The 26,458-nt window shown below is 42.5% G+C and overlaps 1 protein-coding gene across 5 annotated transcripts in view; it reads left to right on the forward strand.

The window, feature by feature from the left end:
- The window catches only part of PHLDB2 (pleckstrin homology like domain family B member 2), an 84,571-nt gene that overhangs the window by 25,338 nt on the left and 32,775 nt on the right, over window positions 1-26,458 (forward strand). For 3 of the 5 annotated variants that reach the window (XM_080918765.1, XM_080918766.1, XM_080918768.1), the window contains exons 3-6: window positions 6,251-6,628; window positions 9,239-9,382; window positions 10,345-10,482; window positions 21,691-21,819. In XM_080918765.1, coding sequence (XP_080774891.1) covers window positions 6,251-6,628; window positions 9,239-9,382; window positions 10,345-10,482; window positions 21,691-21,819 — 789 coding nt within the window. The remainder of the gene's footprint in view (window positions 1-6,250; window positions 6,629-9,238; window positions 9,383-10,344; window positions 10,483-21,690; window positions 21,820-26,458) is intronic. The other 2 variants (XM_080918767.1, XM_080918769.1) reach the window with 1 other exon arrangement.

Genomic DNA, 26,458 nt, shown 5'->3' on the forward strand with positions numbered 1-26,458 from the left:
TGTAGTATAATGGTGGTTCAAAGCCGACTCCTCCACCATTAAGAGCAAACCCTAGGTTCCTATTACAGTGGCAGTACAGGCTATTGCCTCTGGATGGTGCCATGCATTTAGAAAATGCTTCTTCGAAGCTGAGCTCTGTGGATTCTGCACCATCAAAGCCTTTTAATTCTCAGGCTGCTTGCTGAAACTGGGAAGGCTGCGTCGACGAAAAAGAGCTCTCAGTGATACTCTGGAGGTTATTGAAAGAAACCCCGCTCTTTCCAAATGATAAGTCGACACACAAACCCCTGCTTTTAAGTAAGGCACAAAGCTCATGAAAGAAATTCATAGACAATGCATATAAAAGCTAGAAGAAAATTGTAAACGTTGTATTGCTAGCAAGACTGCATGAACACTGTACAAGAGTGCAGTGAGTGGACCCCCATATTCATTGGCAAGTTACTTAGTATATCTAAATTAGAAGCTTTTTAATGGCCCTACATTTAAGAAAACAACTACTCTATAAAAGAATAGTTCCTTTCTCTCAGATGACTATGGCCTGTGACAAGCCAACAAAAATCTAACCAACATAGGAATTCCTTATTTTCGTCATGGTGCTGTGAACGTTCCGATCCATTAGAAGGGATCTGGTTTAAAATATGTTCAAAGATCTACTTTCAGATAATTGTAGGTTCACATGCAAGTATGACAGTTTCTAAAACTGGAGATTTTGAAATACAGAGCTCTGGTGTATTGTTGACTGTTACCATCAAAGTATTGTGTGATTGCATAGGAGAGTCGGACATTCACACAGAGAAGGCATTCCAGCAGGGTCAGCCATGTTGGCCTTTGTTAGCCACACCCATTTTTTCCCCTCATATCCTCTAGTAATCACCAATCTATTCTTTACTGAATAATGTTATTATTTTTATGTGACTCTATAGTCTGTAACCTATATGCTTTTTGGGTTTTCAACTAGCCCTGTTCTGCAGAGCCTGAGTCATGGATCTTTTTATGCCTTCTCTGCTCCATTCTCTAAAACAGTGCATGAGGTGGCAAAGAGAATCCCAGACTCATACTTACGTGTGTTTTGTTGTTGTTGTGGCTTTGTTCTGTTTTGTTTTAGACAAGGTCTTACTACGTAGCCCTGGCTGGCCTGGAATTTGTATGACTATCATGCTGGCCTCAAACTCACTGAGACGTACCTCCTTCCGTCTTCTCAGTCTTGGGGTTAAAGGCATGCACCAGCACACCAAATTCTATTGTTTATTCTTTTTAGATGGGGTTTCCTGAGGCCCAGGCACACTCTTCATGTAGGAGTAAAGCCATGTGGCAGGTTTTCTTAGATGTCATAAGGCACGTTTTTCTGTCATGAATTTATTTCAAGCGAGTGCTTTAATAAGGAGACACATATTTTCCCTCGAATGCTACGCATCCGCTCCTCACCCAGTGCCACACAGTCGCTCATAGCATATTAGAGTAATGGATGTTAATGTTAAGGATCTTTCATCTTCAACTTTATTCTTTTTAAGTAAAAACAGTCTTAACTTGCTTGCTTGCCAGTTAACTTTACACAGGGATATAATGACCGATACGGAGGATCCTTGTTGAAAGGGTCTGCTTGCTGTGATAAACCTGAGTCTGCCTAATAACATTTGTAGATGTGCCCCATTGCTTCTCAATCCCCCTGATGAACCCCCATTACAGCTCAGTGCCACTGATGTTCCTTCCCCATTCCTTCTCAACCCCACTGATGTACCCCATTCCTTCTCAACTCCACTGATGTGCCTCATTCCAGATCAAAACTTTGGATGGGCACAAAGTCAATATCATTTAAACCAAGAGTGGTAGAGTGATGTACTAACTTGACTGTGAATTTGACTGTTTTCCTACTAAAATGAAACTTAAGTGATCAGTCATAATAGATTTCTATAGGAGAAAAAAAGGAATACAGTATATTTAAGAGGTTTAAAATAGCATAGATCTATTTCTTGCATATACTTCATGGCCAGTGTAGGTTGATTGAAAACTCCCGCTCTATACTTCCTGTCTGGGAACCAAGACTGATGGGGCCAGAACTAGCTGGCCTCAGTCTGTCATAGCTAAGGACGACATGTAGTAAATCATACCAGCCTGCTCTACAGGCATGCCCCCCATTGCTTCTTGCATTTGATCAGCTAGCACAAATCTGAAGACCATGTAATTTGGAGATGGGGAATAGAAAAAAACATTTTGACCTATGCTCATGAAGAGGAAATGTTACCATCCTGATTACTAACCTCAAGGGGTTTAAATGTGGGGAGAACTACACACATATAAAAGACTCGTAAGTATTTAAATGCCAGGATTACAGGTATACATCACGATCACCAAGCCAGGCCTACTTAACTGAGACATTAGCATGTGCTCCTGGCATCCTGGCAGTTCTGCATATGTGCTCTGAACTCTAGCGCTTCACACTCTGCTCCTCGGATTTAGTTCTCTGTGTGCTCTGCCACTGAGATATAGCTCCATCCTTAATCCATAGGGGCCTTTGTTAATTGCTGTTTCTCTAACGGATCTTGTTTTTGTACCTCCTGTTAAATATGAGTGAAGAGGGGCTCTTTTTTCTCACCTACATATTCTATACACGCCAGTAGGAAACAAGTAACTTAATAGATTTTTTCGGAACTCAAGATTATGGAGACAGCGAAAGGCAGAGCTACAAAAAAGGCCTTTTTGATGAGAGAAGAGTATTTATTCCTTTTGACTAACTCATATATAAATATGCCAGGCTGACCCTTTGATTGTATGAAATAATTGACTCATCATACTGCAAATCATCCAGTAAACATCTCGCTTCTGTTTATGCATCAGTAGCTAGTTTTCTGCCTAAGTTATTTATTCAGTATTTTCCAGATCTTGTGGGCTAGACCAGCAGATGTTGGCTCCAGGGCAATGGGTGGTTTTTACTGTTCCATTTGGGGCCTGTAATAGAGCATGCGGATAGTAGAATAGAGCACATATGATAGAAATATTCTTCTGAAGTAGGAAGTTTGGGAATAAAAATCTATTACCTCAATACCTTCTTTAAATTTGTAATGTCTAGAAAGCTGGGCAGCAAAATTTTCTTTACACTTTCTAAGCTATTATGACCCCTTCATAATGCCCTTGGTGTGCGTGAGATACAGAGATGGGAGAAGAGAAGATGAGAAAAGAGAGGAAAACGTTTTTTACAATAGTTTTGCTTTCTGAATACTTAGCATTGCGGTGATTTTGGCTCCTGGAGCGGCAGCCACCAGTCTTCTGAATGGGTGATTACTGGGCCACCTCCGGCTCAGCAAACTGCAGTGCAAAGCTTCAAGGAAAGCTGAGGTAGGGGTCAGTATCCTGGCTTGAGGTCATACAGGAAAGGTGAGGTATCCCCATGTGATGACTAGTGTGGAAACAGATACCAGAATGCGGGGAGCTGAAGGGAGCATATCTAAAGGGTTACTTCTGCTCAGGGCTTTCCTTAAAAGGCCTCCTGAAGTGCCTTCTGAAATGTTCTGCGGTCTCTCTTCTGACTACTTTTCAGCCTCAGCTTCTTTTTGGTGTAGGTTTTTAAGGGGCCAGCATGTCTCGGCACCGCCTGGATTTCTTTTAGGCTTGTGGGCAGCAGCGCTGCATGTGTGTCTGATTTAATCTGGACAGATTGCCTGTGAATGGGGTGATAAGAATAGAGAGGCACATACCAGTAGACCAGACTTCCTGTGCACAAGCCTTTGAATACTGCATTTCACGGTCTGAAATAGCATCCATCTCAGGACTAGGAGCATTTATTCACTCTGGAATTAAGCAACAGCCTAGACAGCAAAGGCAACTATTTTGGGAAGGAGATGTGAGAGGAAGGATTGTGTCTCCCAGTCTAGGCGGGGGTACCTTTCCTTCCCTTGAAGATTATGCCATTCCCTGGGACCCCAGTAAATGCAAATTGGTAAATGCCAGATAATCTCAAGTGACAAAGGCTACTGCGTGCATCCTGTGTGGACAGTGAAGATGGAGACCGAGTCTAGATGCTTCGGCTTCAACCCAAATTTCAGAAGGGCGAGTTTTCTTTGGAGATTTGGTTCCTGGGATGAATGCTGTGGAGAAAGGAGATGTAACTAACCTCTGTCCCTTTCTTCTCCTTACCTTTGCCCTCACGGAGTGTGGTGCACGTGCGTGCGTGCGTGCGTGCGTGCGTGCGTGCGTGCGTGCGTGCGTGCGTGCGTGTGTTCCCGTATAGACTTTTCTTCATTGCTGGGGAAGTTTAAAATAAATCAATAGATGCTGTGTCTCCTATTCCCTTGCCATAAAGCTGAGGTGAGTAGGGCTTGGCAGCTGCTGGGAGCCGCAGAGATAAATAAGCTCCAGGGCGCCTGGATGAAAGGAGGCAGGCTTGCACAACTATGACTGTCCCTCTGGGAAGAGGCCATGAGGACAGACCTGCAGCTGGAGCCCAGAAGTTCAAGCAGTAACAGGGAGGTGGGACTTTACAGGGACTGGTTCAATGGACGTTTTTAAACAAGTTATTATTACTCTTTTAGAGGGAGGGGGACACTTCCAAGGGCTCACATATGTCAGATACACTTTAAATGGGTTCTAACTCTTGCCGGTCAGTGCAGCGAATGCAAGCTGAGGACGCGCAGCGCTGTGTTGCTTCTGTTACTACCTCAGCTAGAGAGGACAAACTCTCTGAAGTTGTCTTTACAAATTAGCTGTTGCACTGGAATGCAGCTAAGCAACCCAGTGTGCAGAATATGTTCCCATTTTATTACTGATTTCCAGTTTGTGAAGTAGTTTTCAATGGATGGGGGGGGGTTGCTTTTTAAGTCTCTTCCCAATGTGGTAGAATTTAATCACAACATATGGCCTTTGGGTTTGGTTTTTATTGTGGCTCCTTGCCTCATGGACCAGGCTGTCTAGAATATGAGAACCACTTGGAAATTTATTTCCCACTATTCATAACTATGTTTATAATTTGCTTAAAATTGTAAATGACTATGCTTTTATATGGAGTCTGATGAGGGATCAGTTAATGATCTCTACTATTTGAGACATTGATAGTCTATGGTCTTTTTTATAAGTAAATAAATTACTATTTTATATTTTGGCTACATGAACCAAATATTCATTGATTTTAGATTTTGAGCTATATTGATGTCAATCTGAACTTGAAGTGAAATATCCTTTATTTTATTGCAAGCATTATATGTTTTAATTACATTGTTTATTTGTTTATTTACTTATTTATTTGTGTGTGTGTGTATGTTCAAGAGCTCATAAGTGTGCTCACTCATCACAGCACACACAGGAAGGTCAGGAGACAATTTGCAAGAGGCAGCTCTCTTCTTTGATCACTTAGGTCCTAGGGATTGAACTGGGGTTGCCTGACTTGTTAGGATGCGTCTTTCCTGCTTGAGCTTTCTCTCTGGTACCATTCGTACATTTAAAAGACATATTAATGTGAAGGACTAAAGAAGACCTTTATGAGGTGACCAGATAGTTTAAAAGTTTTGAAATTTTTCATGTAAGGGGGGGGGGAAATGAAGACAGAGATAAGCCCTGTGCATTGAGAGATTCTTTAAATGTTCTTTTTCTCATGGAGTTTTTAACAGGAAAAAAAATTGTCTGTGAAGTTAGAGTGTTCACAAGTCTATAATGTTGAAAGAGATAGTTATTGTCTGGTAGGAAATGGAGGTTTGTTTATTGTTGTTTGTTTGTGTATTTATCTTCAAAGTTTTGGAGACTTTGATGAATCTAGAAGATGCTTATTGGACTATGATATAGGTTATAGTCAGCCCGGTTTATATAGGTGAAGATTGTATAGCTAATACAGGGAGAAACCAAGAATTGTAAACAGTTCCAGTTCCATCTAGGTCCTTAAGTGTATCTGTCCATAGGTGTTGGAAACCAGGCATGGATGTGGATGTCTGTAATCTCTGCCCTAAAGAGATCCTATTGAGGTGGGGAGAGGGCTGGAGGGAGGGAAGGAAGGAGGGAAGGAATGAAGGAAGGAAGGAAGGAAGGAAGGAAGGAAGGAGGGAGGGAGAGAAGAAAGGAAGGAAGGAAGGAAGGAAGGAGGGAGGGAGGGAGAGAAGGAAGGAAGGAAGGAAGGAAGGAAGGAAGGAAGGAAGGAGGGAAGTAGGAAGACCTCAGGAGGAACGGTGGCGTTGGACCAATATGGCAGTGAGCTCTCCAGCTCTACAGTGAGTCTGGATTTGTCTCCATCCTGTCGCCCCAGCTGACCTTGCCTCCTTCCTTTCTGTAGGAACGGCAGCGTCTGGAGACCATCCTCAGTCTCTGTGCTGAGTACACAAAGCCCGAAGGTCGTCGCCTGTCCGCGGGCACCACGGTGGCTGATGTGCAGAAAATCAACAAGGAGCTTGAGAAGCTGCAGCTGTCAGATGAAGAGTCTGTGTTCGAGGAGGCTCTGGTGTGCCCGGACGCCAGGTACAGGTGCCACCGGAAGGGCTCTCTCCAGGATGTTGATGTTGCTGGCTTCGGGAGTCACAGTGCCAACTTCCTGGGGCCCAGGGGCAGCAGGAACGATGAACTGCTTGGTGACCTCACCAGAACGCCCCCACCATCCTCAGCTGCATTTCTGAAAGCAACCAATGAGTCTTCCTACCTCAGTATTCTACCGAAGGTAATGTTGGGTGCAGAGACCACAAATGGGGCCTAGAGCCAAGCACGTGCGTCCACAGAGAAGTGAGAGGCTTATCACGGATATTTTCTTGACACTGGAGTGCAACTTCCAAGGAAAATAGATGACCAGGCGCAGCAAACTAGGGAGATCTTTTCTTAAAAGTCATTCTACTTGCTGCTCCTACAGGGGATGTGGGTTCAGTTCCAAGTACCCACCTCAGATGACACACACAACAGTTCCAGGGACCTGACACACTCCTCCTATCACTTTGGACACTGAGATGCATGCAGGCAATACATATAAAAATAAATGAATGAATAAATCTTAAAACAACCACAAGAACAACAACACAGCATTTGGTTTTAAAATTCCTCTTGAATATATACCAACAGCTTCCAACAACCCTTGTGTATACTTATTGAAACATGTAGTCTCATATCCCTTAAATATGCCCATTGTGGTAACATTTCTGAAATCCTCACATCACGTAAGTACTTAGCGTTTCCTTCTGCCACTAAGGCCACTCCTTGCCCACAGAGTGTACAGTTCTCAGACTGTTGGTTTGTTCTGTTTTCTCGTAATGCTTTCTTCCACTGGTGACAGATATATTTAAACCATGTTGGAAGTAGAAACCTAATACGAGACGCTTGGCCCAACAGGATACAGGCCTTCAGAGACCTTCCTGCTGCAATTACTGGGGATTGACTTTGAGTGCATTTCAGCTAGACTCTCCTCCTGTCCTAAAGCATTGAGACAGTAAACTTTACTCTCTGTGATAGAAAGGTCAACAGTTGTTTTCTTAGCTGGTGAGAAAGTGGATTTAAGATGGTAATAAAAAAACCAAATGTCAAAGCTTGAAAGGCCTTTGTTCTACCCTACTAAGGTATAGATTTTATTTTAGTCTGGTTCAGTTTAGTATTTGAAGGAAGATCTCTCTATGTAGCCCAGGCTGGCCTTAAACTCAGAGATATGCTTGCTTCTACCTCCCAAATGCTGGGTCAATGGTCTAACCCACCACACCAAGCCAAGGTTGTGAGTTGGTAGTCATTTGCCTCCTTTTGGAACTACAGAATAGGGTAAAAGAAATAACAAATATGAATGAATAATGGAATATGGCAGGATAGACGTTTTCTTAAAGTTATATCAGGATCAGAAAACAAATGAAATGAACCTGGTAGATGAGCTTAGGTGTGGTGACTATTTGGTTCATCTACTCACTGTGCATTTTGTTGGTTGCTTGCTTCTTTGGTTAGTTTTTCTGAGACTTTGTCTGCCTCAGCCTTGCTGTGTAGATCAGCTTAACCATGAAGCATCAAAAATACTTTTGCCTCTGCTTCCCACATCTGGGAATTATAAGCATTTACCACCATGTCCTTCGAATATTCTTTTTAATCTATTAAAGAAGAATCCTCAAGAATTTACTTAACCAAGGCTCTGTTGTCAAGTTTAAGTTGTAGAATATCTGATCACCGCGGTGCTCATCCAAAAATTACTTTATTCTAGGAGATATGAAAATTAAATAGTGTTATAAAAAGTCCTGGCATCTCTTTTTAGACAGAAAAATTTTATCTCCTCCTGGTGACACACAAGATAACTAATCCAGACTCCATGGGAGATGAGGCATCTTTAACGTAATGTTTTCTTCTGAAGCAGTGGGGATGCTGGGCTTTGTACATCATCCCCAGCATCCGTGTCTTCCCGCAGCATTCATCATTCAATGAACGAGCCAATGGGAACTTACTGTCGTGCCACATGTTGGATGTTCTCCTCACTTCCCAAGAAACTTGTTTGTTTAGTGTGAAATAAATAATGACTAGTATCCTATTTTCAGTCCCATTGATGGATTTGCCATATATGAAGAGGATCCATAAGACAAGGTTAACAAAGAGTGAATTAACACAACACGCAAGGCACCCACTAGCAGTATCGAATGCGCCCTTTGATGTTGTGCGGCACAGTCACGACAGACTAATATGCTCTTGTTCGGAAACAGCAAAACGAACAAAACTGACGTCCTCCTAAGCAAACGAGAAAGTGTAACTGCTCGTTCAGAGGGAACTCTTGACAGCCAACCTAGCGATGAGGCCAGCCATTGAAAAGGCTTCTTTCTGTAGGTGGCGCTTACAAGCAAGCTCCTGACACACTGAGAGAGCCCCTGAAGGAAGGTGTCAAAGGTCCTGCCTTGTTTCTGGTTCCCTGCTGTGTGTGTGTTGAATTTTATAACACTGAAAAAGTCACCTCAACTTCACATTCTGTCACTTCCTAGTCTGGACAGCCTCTTAATGCTTCAGGCTGCAGCAGCGATATAGATTCATGAAGTGGGGTGTGTTTATTGGCTCTTATCTACTTATGTAATGGAGTAAAACAGTGTGGTCTGGACGGAAAAACATCCATCACAGTTTAATGAAACTGTCCCAGGCTTTCTTCTAAGGTGCTTTTTAAACTGATTTATTTTGTTCTGTTACAAAAGCAGTCTCACGTAGCTCATGTTGGCCCGGCCAGGCATGGTTTCCATGTGGAGGAAGAGACTAAGCTTTGAAGCTGCTTTGTAGACGTCTAGTAGGAACATTGTAGAAGTGAATAACCGGCTTCCGTTTTACTTGAACACAGACCCCAGAGGACATAGGTGAGGAACAGAGGACTCGGGAGTTGGCTGCAATGGAAGACACCCGGATGGTGATTCTGAACAACCTTGAGGAGCTTGAGCAGAAAATCAAAGATATAAATGACCAAATGGATGAATCTTCCAGAGAGGTATACACTGGAAGCCCAACATCTACTGTCTCCCATTTCTCTTTTTTCCCATCAGCTTAAATATATTTCTGTTCGTTGTGGCACAGGCCTGAGAGGCGAATGCATAGAGGTCAATGAGCAATCATTTACTCAGTGGGAATCATTTGTAGAGTGCCCTGCCTTCCATTGTGTGTGTGTGTGTGTGTGTGTGTGTGTGTGTGTGTGTAATCTGATGATATAAACATGTTAAGGCCAGCTTTAACATAGTTTATATCTAGCTAAACTTTAGCTAGTACAATATGTGCTTTCTGATTGTAAATTAACCAGTTCACATCCAACTTATATTTTCTGAGCATTCTTCCTATGAGTTGGTATCAGATAGATTTTATAAAGAGATTCACATGTGAATTAAATATAACTTTCTATAGCTTTTCAGGACAGCTTTGTAGACTTGCGCATCTATTAGAAGTGAAAGGTTGCAGCAGTTTTAATGTGGCCATCATGGAGTGGTAGAAGACAGAATTCTGCCTGGGGTAGGGGTGGGGTCTGCATGTCAGCAATCACAGATGGTGTCAGTGGTCCTGAGAGTACAGTGAGGGGATTCCTCACCTGTTGTCTCCTGTACCCCCTGAAATCCCCTAGGAATGTGGGCCTCTCTAATAGGGCTGAGATGACATTTGCTCATCAGACTCCAGGGACAAACAAAAGCTGGTTGTACCCAAGGTAGTTCATTCTTGAGCTAGAGCCTAAGCAAACAGGCAAAATATCCCTAAAGAGAAGTTATAGAAGAAAACTCTTAAGTTTTGGCTTTTTAAGCTAATACACTATAGGCTCCCTTGGCTTTCTTAAGCAGATGTTCTTAAGTCTCATGCTGGTTCTGTGAGCTCTACAATCTGGCTGGTTGAGAATCTGTTAACCTGCTCCTCTGTGGGTAGTGGTTCCTGAAGGTGAGATGCTTCTGACCTTTTTTTTTATGTCCTTAGTTGGATATGGAATGTGCTCTTTTGGATGGTGAACAGAAATCCGAGATGGCTGAGCTCATGAAGGAAAAGGAGATTCTAGATCATCTAAACCGGAAAATCACAGAACTAGAAAAGAACATCGTAGGCGAAAAGACCAAGGTAAACAGACTACCATAGAATGTGCTCTTTACGGGAGATGTGGGTGTCCCAATTATTGGAATTTAAGTGTTAAATGAAGTCACATTGACTTGGGCTGTTTGTATCATGTTTCTGAATAATGGGGCTCTAGAAAAGAGTACTAAGGTCCTTTGTAGTACAAACAAGCATGCCAGGAATCAGGCAGTGGATGCTGAGAAACCCAGGTAACTTATGGCAGTCTGGTCCTGCCTGATGAGTGAGTCCCTTCCCCCAGCCCATTGGTGTCTCTCCTTTTATGATTCTACCATGTGTTTTGTACATTTTTAGCATTTTATTATTTTTAGTGAACTGAGCATGTTTGTCACCGGTGCCTTGCAGGTTGCCTTGGGCATAGTCAAACAGAGGTGCCTCTTTCTGTTGTCTTTTCTGTTTATTAAGAAGATGAATGCTTTCCATTCATCTCCCCCTTCTGGCCTTGCCATTGTCCCCAATGCAAGTGCACTGCTCCATGAATAAAGGTTGTGTTGTTTCCAGAGGAGGTCCCCACACACTGCCGAGTGATCTGCAGGCCACAGGTGACACTGTGATGAGGTTACAACTTGAATTGTGAGCTGAGAGCCGTGAGGGAAAGCACGGAATCTTGCTTCCAGTCCTTAGAACTGTTTGTTTGTGAGTGAGGTATTCTCCCCTCTTGGAAACAGTCTATGTTCCTTGCTCATTTTGATATAGCAACAGCAGAACTAAGCCTGAAATTAAAATAAAATTTCAAATTGGGTTAGCAAAAAGAAAACGAGATTTAACGCATTGTCCCCTCCTGCCAGCCTTGCTCTCTATTAGGCAGAGACAAAGAAAAAAATGTTTCAGTTTAAGTTCTACAGCTTGTGTGTGGAAGGAATTTCTACCGCATGTGACTTCCTTGTAAGGCTCCCATTTGTTTGAGTCCTGTAAAGAAAGCGTTCAATCTCATTGCCAAAGACTGAGCTCAGAGTTACTTGGTAAGAAGTGGCATTTGGTATTCCACATTCCACTTCATCTTCTGATTTTTTTGAGTGTCAAAACTTAAACCGTCTAGCCTCTTCATTACTGACCTTATGTGCGCACCTTTAGGACCACCAGCCTTTGGAGTTCCAGGACATGTTTTGCTGTAGCTTACAATGAAATCAAAGGGTTAACTGTCTGAGCCTGGTGAAGGGGGTTGGGAGGTGCGAGGGGGTCCACAATGCTCAGCAGGTTAAAAACTCTGCCTCAAAAGCAGCCTGGGACCCAAGTGAAAAGCCAGCCAGAGGCATGTGTCTATAATCCCAGCATTCCACTAGCAAGATAGGAGGCGGAGACAGGAAGATTCCCCCAAGAAGCTCTTAGGGCCAGCAGCCTGCGTCTCACACACACACAGTGGCAAAACAAGAGATGTCCTGCTTTAAGCCAAGAGAAAGAAAAAGGCTAACACCCAACATCCTCTGTCACCTATATATGTGCAGCAGCATGTAGATGCCCCACCCCCACCCCACCCCACATACACACTGAAATACAGAAGTCTTGGTTGATGGCTAATCTTCTTTTCGGACACTTTGTATTGAGGTAGCCAGGAACTTTTGTTGTTGGTATCAGTTTCCATTTTCTTCCTTCCTTCCTTCCTTCCTTCCTTCCTTCCTTCCTTCCTTCCTTCCTTCCTTTCTTGGAATACTTAGTATTTTAATATTCAAAAATACTAATTAGGTTATACTGTAGTACTCACACTGCAGTTTGTGCCATGGGACCTAAGAATAGGGCATGATGTTCCCTGTGAACCCTCAGCTGCCCCCAGTCTTCGCTTAGACACATCTGTTGTCTTCAGTTATTAGCATCAGATTCACAAAAGTGAACCAAGTTGAGCTAGAGTTGGCTTTGACTTCCCAGAGAAAGCTACGCCATGTTCAAGAGTTAAGGTAAAGGTGGAAAACCTGCGGCTTTGGCAGAAAGAAGCCCAGGAGCAACCTCCATCCCTCCTGACAGGGTATTGAAGAAACAGAGTTCAGGGTGTGGACCAGACCCACAGCTGTTAGGGGATTAGTGGGTCATGGCAGGTGGAGTTATTGTCTCTCCTCACATGGTGTGGAAAGTGTCAGAGACTGGCTTTGGGTAAGGGGTTCCATGAGAGGATTGGGAAAGCAGGGGGGTTGGAAACAAATCCTGAGCCAGATGGAGACAGTACGCATTCCAGACAGCCAAACCGAGCAACTTACCACTGCTTGGCAGAATTATCCTATTTCATAAATAAGCTTGTTCTAGCATTTTCTGATACAGGAATTTTTGGCATCTGTGTTTAAATGTCTGGCTCTCCTTGCCCCATCAGAGAGGAGCGGTCAGCCTTCTTTACCTAAGGAAAGTTCTTTTCTCTCATCAAAGTCCACCCATTTGGACACCCTTCAAGTGCTGTCCTATACCACCTTCTCAAGTCTCGAGTGTTTCCCCATAAACCTTGCCAGTTTACTGCATTTGTACTGCAAACATGCTACCTTTATTATCTTAGACTATCAACAGTTAAAATAAACAGATTCCTTCTGTCTGCATCCTAAGTCTCTCAAACAGTTTTGCCAGCAGACACTGCGTCTCCAGTTGCTGATTCAACATCCTTCCCATTCCAATTGGCTTAGTCTCTACTGCTCCATCAAATTTCTCCTTTTAAGACTCCTAAGGACTTCTGCAATTCCCAGCCCGCTCTGCTTTTCAGCCTCTTGTGGTGAAACTCCTAAGTGGCATTTAATACAGTAGAGAATTTTTCCCATGGCTTTTTTTTCCCTGCATTCTCCAACTTTGCCTTTCCCTCTTCCTTTTCTGGTGTTCTTTCTCTTGCAGTGTGTGTGTGTGTGTGTGTGTGTGTGTGTGTGTGTGTGTGTATGTGTTGGGGTCAGAGGGAGTAGGTTGTCTATGTGTATGTACATGTGTATAGACTCACATGGAGGCCAAAGGTCAACCACAGATTGTTCTTCAGGCGCCATCTGCCTTGCTTGTTAAAAAAATTATTCTCTGTTCACACACGTTATGACATGCATGAAGGTCAGAGAACAGCTTAGAAGAGTTGATGCTTGCCTTCCACCATGTGGATCAAAGGGATCGAAATCAGGTCACCGGGCCTGGCGCAAATGCCCTTCCCTGCTGAGCCATCACCTTCGTTCCCACCGGCTATAAGTCATCAGTTCAGCTAAGCTGGCTGGCCAGTGAGCCACAGAGATCACCTGTCCCTGCCTCCCAATGTACCACACAGGGATTTTTTTTTTAAATGTGGATTTGGGGGTTCATTCTATTTTGCTAGCAAGCACTTTATTGACTGAGCTCTTTCCTTGGCTGCCTTTCTCTCACTCATATCTCTCTGGCATTCATCTATGATCTGAACTCAGTTCTTTTATCATCCTGGTGTTTCTTAGAATGCTATGGCTTCCAATGGCCTGGTACGCTGCTCACCCACGTGCACACCTCTTGCCTGCCACTCTTTTCTGAAGCTGTGTAGCCTGCCTGACATCTCCCCTTAGATATTTCATAGATTTGTTCTTCAACTGAATATATCAATAATAGAGCTACTGATTTCCTGTTTCCTGTGAGCCACCTCTGCATTTCCTGTTTCCTGTGAGCCACCTCTGCTTCATCTCTTCCCCATTATTCTCCGTTATTCTGAACGTAAAACTTTGAAGTCTCCTCATCCGACTGGTCCACCAGGAACCTGGATGCTGACTTTAACACCATCTTTGCCATCATCTACGATGCACAAATTCTCCACATCTCCACCAATGACATTCTCTTTGAATCCAACAAAATTTTTTCCTGACAGTTTTTTTGGCTTGTGCCTCTTCCTTCCTTCCCCTTCACGCCTTCGGTCAGTTCACTTCACATCAGCCATAGTAATTCTTTATAAAAATAGAAACTAGGTCATGGAATTCTGTTAGGCTTAATTCCAGTACACTGGGACGGAGCAAGGGGCATGTTATCTAAATGTTATTGTGAACTGTCACCCTCCTCACCACGAGTCACCCACTCTCACCATGGCTTTCTCAATGTTTGTTCTGAGATTCATCCTCTACCTCACCTCTTCCCAACACAGCGCTTTCTCAGCTGCGGCCTCCCCGTCTCACTTCCTCACAGCCCACATCTGCTTTCTGTCCTCAAGGGCAGTTTTTCTAAGAGTTTTCCAGAAAAGCTTCTCCAGCATTTTCAAATTGAGCATATCCCCCCAATGTCCTTTTAGATCTTTAATCACCTTTATTATTTGCATCTTTGGGGGCTGTCAGATATTTATTTCCCTCTCGGGCACTGTTTTTATTTTAAGATTTATTTATTCATTATATATAAGTACACTGTAGCTATCCCCAGACACACCAGAAAAGGGCATCAGATCTCATTACAGATGTTTGTGAGCTACCACGTGGTTGCTGGGATTTGAACTCAGGACCTTTGGAGGAGCAGTCAGTACTCTTACTCTCTGAGCCGTCTCCCGGGAAAGCACGGTTACCGCCATTTATCCTGTAGTGGCTTCCAAAATATTGCCCAGTGTGTTTTGGGAATATTGTCCTTGGACTCCCCTGCCAACAGCCAGTTCAGGCAGGGCATGAGCAAAGGAAACGGAGCCAAGCACCTGCTAAAGAGTTGTGTGCAGCCAAGTGTCAGGACAGCTGGGATAGGCTGTAAACTGCACATGCCAGAGGCCTGTAATCACACTTCCAGTTGAGCCAGAGTGTAAGACAGAAGGAGGAAATGGCCTTTGCCCTTTTGGATTAGGTTTCCCTCTGCACACACCTGTTACTTTGCTCAGATATAGAGTGGAGGATGAGGAAAGCCAAACCCGAAAAGATATCCTCAGTGGGCAAGTTCGGGCTCAGATGCTCCTAGCACATCCTGTATTTCTGCTCTACTTTCTATCTTTTTGGGGACTTATTTTTTATTTCATAGGTATGTGTGTGTTTTGCCTAAAGGTATGTCTGTACACTGTGTATTCAAAATCTCCAAGGAGTCCTTGGTCTTTTGTTTTATTTATTTTACCTAACTGGAGGACTACTATTTTATTTTACTTATTTAAAACTGTACATGCTATACATTGAAATTATTTGATACTACAAAAATGTCAACTATACACGTGCTTATACATACAAGATAAAGCATAGATAAGGTATTATATATTTACTGAGCATTTTTCTATTGGTTCTTGGGCTAGCCCTTCAGTCCTCTTGAGGAACCGTGGTCAGTTCATTTCCGTGTGAACTTTTTACTATGCTGGGATAGTAACCCTATCACAGATTCAGCCACTGTGAATGTAGAAAAACCCTGAGCAAACCTTACTTCTTCAACATGAACTCAGAAGCGATGTTCACTTGGGGATGCACCAAGAAAAAGAGCATTCATCCCACTTCACATCTAATCAAGCAAAGAAAGGGCAAAGGTGAGGAGGCTCTACGCCCCATAGGCCCAGGCTCCCATAATCCCTAGCAGGTTTTGGAGGCTTTCCTCTCTTCCCTCCCACCTTTAAAAGCAGAGCTTGATTTGGGAGAAGTGTGCACATGCGCATCTGTTATATATGCTTTTCTTCTGCCCTTGTCTATTTTTGACTATATTAAAAATAGGTTTTCAGCCTCCTCTATTTTGAGATTATCTGTGCTTCAACTGCATATTTTAGCATCCAGGAAGTAAAATAGTCACTTGAACTGAAAAGCGAATGTGATACTTAAAAGAAAGACCCCACCTCCTTACGTCTGGTAAAGATTTTCTTTTCTCCCATTACCCAGATATGGTAGTCACAAAACTCAAGCATTATTTCCTTAGAACGTGAATCTTTGTTTTACCATACAGAAAGCGTGTGGCACCATGGGCCTCCGAGACTATGCACACTAGGCTGTACTCTGAAACCGAAGCATAGGTCTGATGTCATAGCTTCCCTACCATAAGCAAATATTTCTCCATATGAAGCGGCTACATTTTATTCCTCATCATTACCTTGCCAGAGTACTACTTCCTCCCTCTCCTTCCTTCTGAGCTGGGGTTGGAGAAGAGCAGTGTGGGGAGGGTGAAGGGCTTTAGCCTGGCTCACATTCCTCTCAAGTGTTAATTCCAGGGGTGTGGCACATTTGCCAGGGCATGGTTAGGGTTAGGAGGAACTGGTCCTTTCCTGGGGCCTCTTCCTTCCATTTCAAAGTCAGCTTCCTGGCTAAGGCAAGTGGAACTGGATCATGGGATTTGAGGATTAGACCAACTGGATTCCAGATGGGACTTTTTTTCCCCTAGTATTTTTTGACTCCAGCAGTCTGCTGTTCAGACTCACCTAGCTTTTATACACACAACACTTGTTAGCTGTGTAAATAAATGACAGGCCATGGCTTCTGGACCACAGCTCATCCTTTCTTTGTTCACTCAAAGCATTTCCCTAAAAAAAGAAATCTAGAGTTGGGAACTTACTTATAAGAGAGGCTTTTTATGCTGTGGAGTTACAACAGTAGAGTCGATTACTTTAAGGATTTTCTTTCTTTCTGCATGTGTTCCAGTGAGAGCATGGGTACACATGTACCATGACACCCTGGTGGAGGTCAGAAGGCTGCCTTGGGTGTGTGTCCTCCTTGTTTGAGGCAGTCTTTGTTCACGAAATCATACACCAGGCCAAGTGGCTCTCCAGCTTCCCAAGCTTCTCCCCTGTCCAACACCTACCCACTGGAGGACTGAGGACTGGTGTCACCTACCCACTGGAGGACTGAGGATTTGGTGCTGCCAAATCAGGGTCACATGATGGGACACTGAACTCAAGGCCTCAAACTTGGGTTCTTGCCCCAGCCCATGAGAACAATATTTGATTGGTTTTTAAATCACTGTCCCGTGTCATGAGAAGTGTGAAGTTGTAGCTGCTATTGCTGCTCCTCGTCCCAGACGTCTAAGCCTTGGTTCTCAACCTGGTCACATGGACAAAAACAGAGGGAGATTTTTTTTCAAACGTTTCTTCATCTGTCTTATATCTCTGATGTGACTGAGACATGCTTTGGAAATAGGATCAGTCAATCCTTGCTGTGTTTTCCCAGTGAGTAACCAGAGCAGGGAAACCCTGGGCTGAAAGCATTTTTCAGAGCTCTGAATCTTTACTGAGTGAATGAGCAAATCATCTGCAAAGAAACAATAGAGCCAGCTGTCTGCATCCTTGCTTCACACCCACAAACTCAGCTAATCGGGAGTCAGTGACATTTAAAGCCGCAGCAAACGTCTGTCCCAAACACATGTTGACTTTTCTTGCTATTATTCTCTGCCCAGTTGCATATTTCAACTGCACATCATTTGAATTGCATTAAGTATGACAAGTAATCCAGACGTGAATTAAGCGATGCAGAAAGATCAAGTGGGTCACTTTCAGATGCTACACCATTTTATAAAAGGTTTCAGCACGTGTTCACTTTGCTTGCCTTGCTGGTCCCAGAAGCAATCTCTCTTTTTTTTTTAAACTTTATTTTAAAAAAACAAAGATAAATGTACAGATTTTTAAGTACTTTTGCATAAAAGTATATGAATACATTTTTACAAGGTTGTAATTAAGTATTTGTGGGTACATATACATACACATATGTATATATGTAACAATAATATAGGAAAAGAGGTTATTAATTTGAGGGGATAGGAGAGAAACTGGGAGGGGCTGTAGGAAGGAAAGGGGGATGTGATATAGTTCTATTTTAATTAAAATATATTCAATTTTTTTCTTTTTTCTTGAGCTTCACACAGTCTGTGGGTTGTTTCTGGGGTGTTCAGAGCTTTCTGGGGTTAGCATCCCACTATCAGTGACTGCATATTATGTCTGTTCTTTAGTGACTGGGTTATCTCACTCAGGATGATATGCTCTAGATGCATCCATTTTCTTAAGAATTTCATTAGGCCATTGTTTCTGATAGCTGAATAGTACTCCATTGTGTAAATGTACCATAATTTTTGTATCTATTCATCTACTGAAGGACATCTGGGTTCTTTCCAGCTTCTGGCTATTATAAATAGAGCTTCAATGAACATTGTGGTGCATATATCTTTGTTGTATATTGGAGCGTCCCTGGGGTATATGCCCAAAAGTGGAATAACTGGGTCTTCAGGTAGTACTATGTCCATTTTTCTGAGGAACTGCCAGACTGATTTCCAGAGTGGTTGTATCAGTTTAGAACCCCACCAGCAGTGGAGAAGTGTTGCTCTTTCTCCACAACCTTGCCAGCATCTATTGTCATCTGAGTTTTGGATCTTGGCCAATCTGACTGGTGTGAGGTGGAATCTCAGGGTTGTTTCGATTTGCATTTCTCTGATGGCTAAGGATGTCCAGCACTTCCTTAAATGTTTCTCAGCCATTCGATAGTCCTCGATTGAGAACTTTTTGTTTAAGTCTGTACCCCATTTTTTAATAGGGTTGTTCCAAGGTATACAAAGAGCCCAGAGGTAATCTCTTAAAGTTGCTGAGGGACAATTGATCATGTCAACAGTTGTATACTGATTTCTACTTTAATTTATCTGTAACTAGCTTACCATTGACTTTATGAAGAGAGGATTTTCAGAAGATCTCTCTTAAATGTTCAAAACAGGCAGGACCTGGCAATGGGCATTAGCCCAGCTGAATTTTGCTCATGTATCAAAACAAGGCTATATCTTTATTTTTAAAAAGAGCCAAGTTTGTTACATTTTAGAGTCATTTAATCCTTAGAAACAGGTTTAAATCTTGAAAGAAAAAAAGATCTCTTTGACAATATTTTATTTTATTTCTACTTTGATGTTTGGAAAAATGCCCCCATGTCTGTTGTTTTTAGAATAGGAGCCTTTACTTTCCTAAACTAGGAGAGGGAAGGACACTCCTTTTTAATAATTTTAGTAATTTACTCGTGAACAGCAAGAAACCTGGAACTCTGGGATACTTTTTTCTTCCCTTGTGGAAGATGATGCCCAACTCTAAGCTCCATCAGTATCTTCCTGCTCTACCAGTAGAGCAGAGGAATATTAGTTTCTTTCTGGCTCCAAGTTGTTCTACCCAGGGCTCCCAGGGAGTGATGTCAGCTCTGTGATCTGTCAGTGCCCACCTGCTGCTAATCCTCTCTGCATCCTTCCCCTGTTGCTTCCTTTGCCCTGGCATTGGGCCCCAGTGAGTGTTTGTTCTGAGACCTAAGTAGTGGTCAGAGCATTCCTGGTACACACGGAGAAGCTGCAGACCGTTCTAATGGTGCCTGCTTGCATAATTCTTTTAACCTCGCCCTTGTATGGAATTGTGAAACGCTTCCAGCATCTCAGACTGAAGGCACAGTGTAAACATGAGGTATTCTTTTTGCAAGTTGTTTATTTGCGTTTATTATTAACAATTTGAGATGTCAGACACATAGAGCAACAATGTGGTAATGTCTTTGGCTCTGAAACCTGTGCTAGAGAACAGTGGCTTTCCGTACCTAGTACCTTGTCACTCTTCCCGACCAGAATAACTTTACCTTGTAGGTCTCTCCCCTTTAGTATTTAATTATGATGCACAGTTGTTAGTATTTCTATCATTTTCTGTCTAGAACAAGAGTTGCTGTTAAGTCTGATGACCTGGTATTTAGAAATAGAACTCCTTTTTGAATCCACAGGAAATAACATTTTCTTAGCCAGAAATCAGCAAGTGTGTGCACTGCTGTTTATAGTAAGGGACAGATACAGGTTCTGAAATGAGTGATTAGACCTAGCAGATGTGGTGCGTTCTGCTCTCTGAGCAGTTTCTTTTTTAACTGTGCGTTGGCTCTCTCTGTTCATGCCGTGAGTAAATGGTCTTCGGAAGCTTGGGAGAATGGTCTTATACAATGTTAACGCTGTTATAGAATTATTCTAGATTGGGAGATGGGGCAGGCTTTTCAACTTTATGACTACAGGGTTCAGTTATTTTGAGGAAAGTAAAATGCATTTATAAAATACCTTTGAAATTTAAAAATCACCTAAAAAAATGGAGACTTGCCTTAACCTAGATGGGTGCTAATGTCATAGGGTTTTAGATTTGAACAATAATGTCTTGTGCAAGAATCTAGGTATGTGTTTATCAAGGAAATCATGGCTCTTTGTATAAAAAAAATTACAGAAAAGACAATTCCCAGGACTATTTGATATCTTCATCTTCTTAAAAGGTGTGTGTGCGTGTGTGTGTGTGTGTATGTGTGTGTGTGTGTGTGTGTGAGAGAGAGAGAGAGAGAGAGAGACAGAGAGACAGAGAGACAGAGAGAGACAGAGAGAGAGAGAGACAGAAGAAGCAAACATTAGTCACTTAACTTGCTGATGAGGGTCAAATCTCAGCAGATTTGTTTACACTGAAAGTTAAATACGAGAGTCCTGCCTACGCTCCTCTTCAAGTGGTATTGAGTTCAAGAGGGGCTCTGCTGGGCCGCACCACCACTGCATGTAGTATTTATCAGTTTTATTAAATGGAGACATTTCCCTCTTTTTTCTGCTGGATTTTGGGGTCTCTCCTTCATTTCACATTTCCCTCCCTCCCTCCCTCCTTTTTTTCCCTGTCTTATCTTTTCCAGGGAGAGGTGTTATTGTAAGAAGTCTGTCTGCAGGGTCAGTGTCTAAGTGTCCTTTGAATCAACCTGTCAATCATCTCTCTCTCTCTCTCTCTCTCTCTCTCTCTCTCTCTCTCTCTCTCCCCTCCCCATCTCTGTCTCTCTCTGAGTTATATCTTATCTCTGGATTTTCTCAGTTCACCTCTGAGTGTTCTTCATTGGTAGAACCATTTCAGAGGGAGGAAAAGGCTGCCAGGAGCAAGCCTAGAGCACCTCTGACTGGAGCAAGATGCAGAAAATTTCCAAGAAATCTAACACATTCTCTAGCGGTTTGGATGATGAGGGTACTTAGAGGTAAATAAACAGCCCCCTCGCTTTATCCAGCTGTCTGATAAAGGACTCTTGGCCCGGATAGCATATGATGTGGCCAGCATCTCTTCTGTTCCGTGCAGACCATGGCTCAGCGATGCTCATTCTTTATCTCCCCCTCCCTGCCCCATATGAGGTAGCAGGAGGGAGTAAAGAAGAAATGGCAGGTGTCAGCACCTGGTGAAAGAGGCTGTCTGAAGAAGGCAGGATCTTCCGTTCTGTCCTTATCTCTTGGCCCTAACCACTAACAAGCTCTGTTTGTTCATTCCTAGTGTATGCTTGTGCCTGTTTGTTACCATCGGGGATGCTCGCTAGCACCTGCCTGGGGTGTGAAGGTTAATGCCCATCCTTCTATTTTCTGATTTCTGAACTTCAGGAGAAGGTAAAGCTTGATGCTGAAAGGGAAAAGCTAGAGAGGCTTCAGGAGCTGTACTCCGAGCAGAAGACCCAGCTGGACAATTGTCCTGAGTCCATGAGGGAGCAGTTACAGCAACAACTCAAGAGGGTCAGTAGCAAACAGGAATGCACCGCTGGTTTGTTTTGTTTTTTCTATGCTATTAAGTTCTGCTTACCTGTGACTTACGACTTAACAGAGCGTATGTTTGCCTAAGATCTAGTTTTTAGATCCTTAAAATATAGAGATATGCATGCTAACAGTATATATGATTCTATGTTAATTGATTGGAAAATTCCTTGTTAGGATTGTCTCTAGTTCATAATACAAAAATATTTCTGGAGTCGCCAAGATTGTAGCGTTTAGTTCAACTGACATCTTCTGCTACTGTATCGTGAGTATTGTTTGTCCTTGGATGTCTTTCCTCTTAGCTTGACTTTATGCTCTTGTTTAAAAACAAGTTGTTCTGTTCATACCACTGTGTCTCAACTATTGACTCATTTCTTCCTGCTCTTTAGAGGCATTAAAATTATTAGCATGATAGTAACAGTAAAACACCAAATCAAAGGTGGCAGGGTATTACAGATGCCTTCTAGATCTGGTCGTACAGACACCTTAACTTCTCAAAGGCTCTTGGAGCATGGAACTGAGAATTCAGTGTTACCAGCTCATCCTCTTATTCCCTAGTGTTGGCAAGGTCTAACAGAGCCACTCTGGCTCCCTTCTGAAAAGAGACTTTGTAAGTGGATAACATCCCAAGTGCTGGCAGAGCCACATATCAGTCAGTGTCTTGACAACAGGGCCATCTCCGAAGCAGCAGCCCAAATCAACAGTGATCCCTGGGAAGGAAGCATTAACACCCCTACACCTCTCAAGGAACCTCAGAAATAGTGATTAGTCTTAAGTATATAACAGTTTATGATTTCACATGAGTAGACACAAAGGCGTCTTTCGCTCAAGCTTTTTACAAGCTACCTTTCCCCTTCACTTATTTTATTCTGTAAAGCTGATCCAACTTCCAAGAATACTACCTGTCCCTTTATCTCACACCTCTGTGGAAACTTGGTGATAACAATAATTTCAAAGAGACTAATACTTGTGAAATTATTTTACTTTGTAATGATGTTTATGCCAGCTCTCACAAGAGATGGGAACGCTGGACTTTATATTCATTTCTTGTGCTGTTTTCTACTTCTTGATAATGACTTAGCACTGTATTCATGATTTTTGTCTAGGGCGATAGCATGCTTGCATATTTCATTCTTTCTTTCCTTGAGTTATTTATGAACGTCTGTTCTTCGTAAGCCTTGCTTCTAGATTCTGTTAGGAACTCAAGGATGTTAATGTCGCTAATTACTATTTGCATAATCTGATTCTTTAGGATTACTCATATATCTGCATATGTATAAAAATATTCTTGAAGGAAGAAAGGAAATGGTGTAAACAGTGACTCCATCACACTCAAACAGACGCCTTCTCCATCCTCTCCAAACAGGGAAGATTCTGACCATAGGCTCCTTCGTTAGCTTGTGCTCACTTCCTAGTAAGAGATCCCATGATGCTGTTGTTTTGATGTCTGTGTAACTTTTCACCAGCTTTTCTTGACTTAACCTCTCACCTCACAGGAAGTTCGTTCATATTAAGAACTTCCTGTGTTGTCACAACACATCTCTCTTCAGACTGCAGGAGCTTCCCAAAGTCATACAACTGAAGTCACAGTCTAGTTTCTTACAAGTAGTCCCACTAGATGGCGTGCCACATGGACTCCAAAGGAAATGGATAGAAGCATCATCTTGTGCTGTACGCTGCCTGGCTTAAAACAGGGGCCGAATTGTTTTCGTCTAGCATCTTGTGCTCATGAGACACCTAAATCACTGCTCCAGACACAGAGCAAACATGCAGATGGTGACATATTTACTTCTGAAGCCAGTCCCAGGCAGCTCTCAGAGAAGAAGGCAAAATTGGGATTAAGAGTGCCTTTTGTTTGCCAGGATAGATTCTGCTGTTAAAGTGGGTGCAGCAGACATTTATCTGGGTCAGTATTCAAATGCTGTTTATTGTAACTGTCCCTCTAGACCAGTGGCTTCTCAACCTGTGGGTCATGACCCCTTGGGGTCACATATCACATATGTAGATGACAGTTCAAAACAGTAGCAACATTGCAGTTATGAAGAAGCCACAAAATAACTTCATGGCTGGGGGTCACCACAACATGAGGAACTGCATAAAAGGGTTGCAGCGTTAGGAAGGTGGAGAACCACAGCTTTAGATGGTTGATTTGGGAGTTTTGGCTTTAAAAATATTCTATGATATACAGCCAACACCTATAACTAGGAGTCTCCTGATCCATCACTGGCTCTAAAATCCACTTTTTCCCATCGTCTAAGAAGAGATGTCCAGCTTATGTGGACCTCGCTGTCTTTCTATGGCACAGGGAAAGTCTGAACACTTACCTCCTTCCATATTGCAAAAGCTGGAGGAGTGTTTTCCTCTACTGCATGATACGGAGAGAGGTTTACACACCCAGCACCCTCTCTCAGTTTGCCTCCAGGGCTCATCATGAGATCGTTTCTACAACCATGCCCAGCCATGCTGTCCGTCTATTGGGCAATGAAACCTAAAGATCTACTTGTAAATGTCTGCCTCATAAACTCTCAAAAAGATCATTCCACAAAAACAAACAAACAAACAAACAAACAAACAAAAACGAAATGGCCCAACTCTCTCTCTTTTTTTTAAGTATGACTTTAATTTTTTTTACTTATTCTTTTATATCCCACTCACTTCCCACTCCCAGTCACCTCCTCCCACAATCCTCCTTCCCATCCCCCTCCTTCTCCTCTGTGCAGGTGGGGGCCCCTTTAGGGCACATCAAATGTTTGTGAGGCCAGGAACAATCCTCTCCCACTGAGGCCACACAAGGCAGTCCAGCTAGAAGAACATTTCCTACTTGGGCTAATACCACTCACATTTTTACAAAACCGGGATGTCCAGTTTCGTCATACCTGCAGCTACTGCTCTGCCTTATGATCTCGATGCTTCACTCTGTAATGTTGTGCAAGTCCTATGAATACAATTTTTGTTACAATAGTATTTATGCTTTTAAAATTGTTCATGCGAACCTGCATGGACATTATTGGATAATACACTTGGAAAAGAGAGAAGGGCTTCTCTGTTTCTTATATCCAAAATAATTTATAAATAAAACACAAATCAGAAAAGAAGAAACAAAGGAAGAAAGAAAGACAAGAAAAGAAAGAAAGAAAGACAAGAAAAGAAAAGAAAAGAAAAGAAAAGAAAAGAAAAGAAAGAAACAAACAAAATGGCACAGAATTTTTCCAGATGTAGCTGTCTTCTGGTTGCTTTCTCCTGGTAGCCAGTAGAGGGACAGAGGGACGTAAACCTTGGTGTCCTGTCAGTGAGTGAAAGTTGTCACATTCTTCATTCAGCTGCTCAAGTACTTGGCTGAGAGCTGCCCCTGTCTGTCCTTCTGTCTCAGTTAGACTATGGCTGTCTCAAATTCCCTTCCCCAAATCTGATTATCTAAATTTTGAAGGCTTGAATTCTCTCTTCATAGCTTTCCGTTCAGCGTTTACAGGGACACGTGATGGTGGCTTAGGTTCCTGAGTTTTGAGCCTAGCTGCACACTACGGTTTTCACTCAGCGCTTTAAATGGTTGCTACAAACCAATGGGTGACTCTGTTGCTGTCTCTCAGGGAGCCTTGTAGTAACTGGTGTGGAGGTGGCAGCTGGCTAGCATTGTGTGCACTGTGGACCATATGCCTCTTTTGAAGGTGATTTACAAGCCAACATAGAAACTTTAACTTTTTGGTTTTAATTATCTTTAACACCAAATTAAGCTTAACTGGAAGATCTTAAGAACTTAATTATATGTGCTTGTATAAATAACTATATCATCTAGTATATTATCTCAAGACTACAGGCATTTTGTTTAAGAAATAACATTTTAATCCTCTCTTAATTCCTATAAGCAAGCAATTAATTCCTTTAGAAGTCTCTGATAAGCTGAAAATGCTACCTGAAGTTTACATTGAGATACTGAGATACCCTAGATAAACTAATGAATGTGTATATGTCTTAAAACATCTTCATAGTTTACTTTTTAAAATTTGGCATAGACAAATTTTCTCTCTCCCTCTCCCCCACCTCACAGGCACACACACATATCTCTGTCTCTGTCTCTCCATCTCTCTGTCTCTCTCTGTCTGTCTGTCTCTCTCTCTCTCACATACATACATACACATCCTCTCTCTCTCTCTCTTTCTCTCCCTCTCTCTCTCTCTCTCTCTCTCTCTCTCTCTCTCTCTCTCTCTCTCTCTCTCACACACACACACACACACACACACCTCCTCTCAAGACAGAGTCTTACAACTCAAGATCCTTCTGCTTCAGTTTCCTGAGTGCTGGCATTATAGACATGCACTACCACACCCCAATATGAATGTTTTGCACATTGCATTTTTCTCATGCTACACTTCCAGAAATCCAGTGTGCATCAGCAAAACAACCTTATTGGTATCACTTTACCTGAAAGTTCATGGTAGCCTAATAAGTTTCCTGTGACTCCTCTCAAGAATATAATTAATGCAGAGATAGAAAGATTACAATTGAATAAAAAAATCATACTTCATCAATGAATAAAACCCAGGAGAAATTACATAGAGCTATACAGCTTGTTTTAAACTCTCCCTACTGATTTAATTCAACAACAGCAACAAAAAAATGTCCC

Source organism: Micromys minutus, assembly GCF_963924665.1.
Source record: "Micromys minutus genome assembly, chromosome: 7".
Lineage (NCBI taxonomy): Eukaryota > Metazoa > Chordata > Mammalia > Rodentia > Muridae > Micromys > Micromys minutus.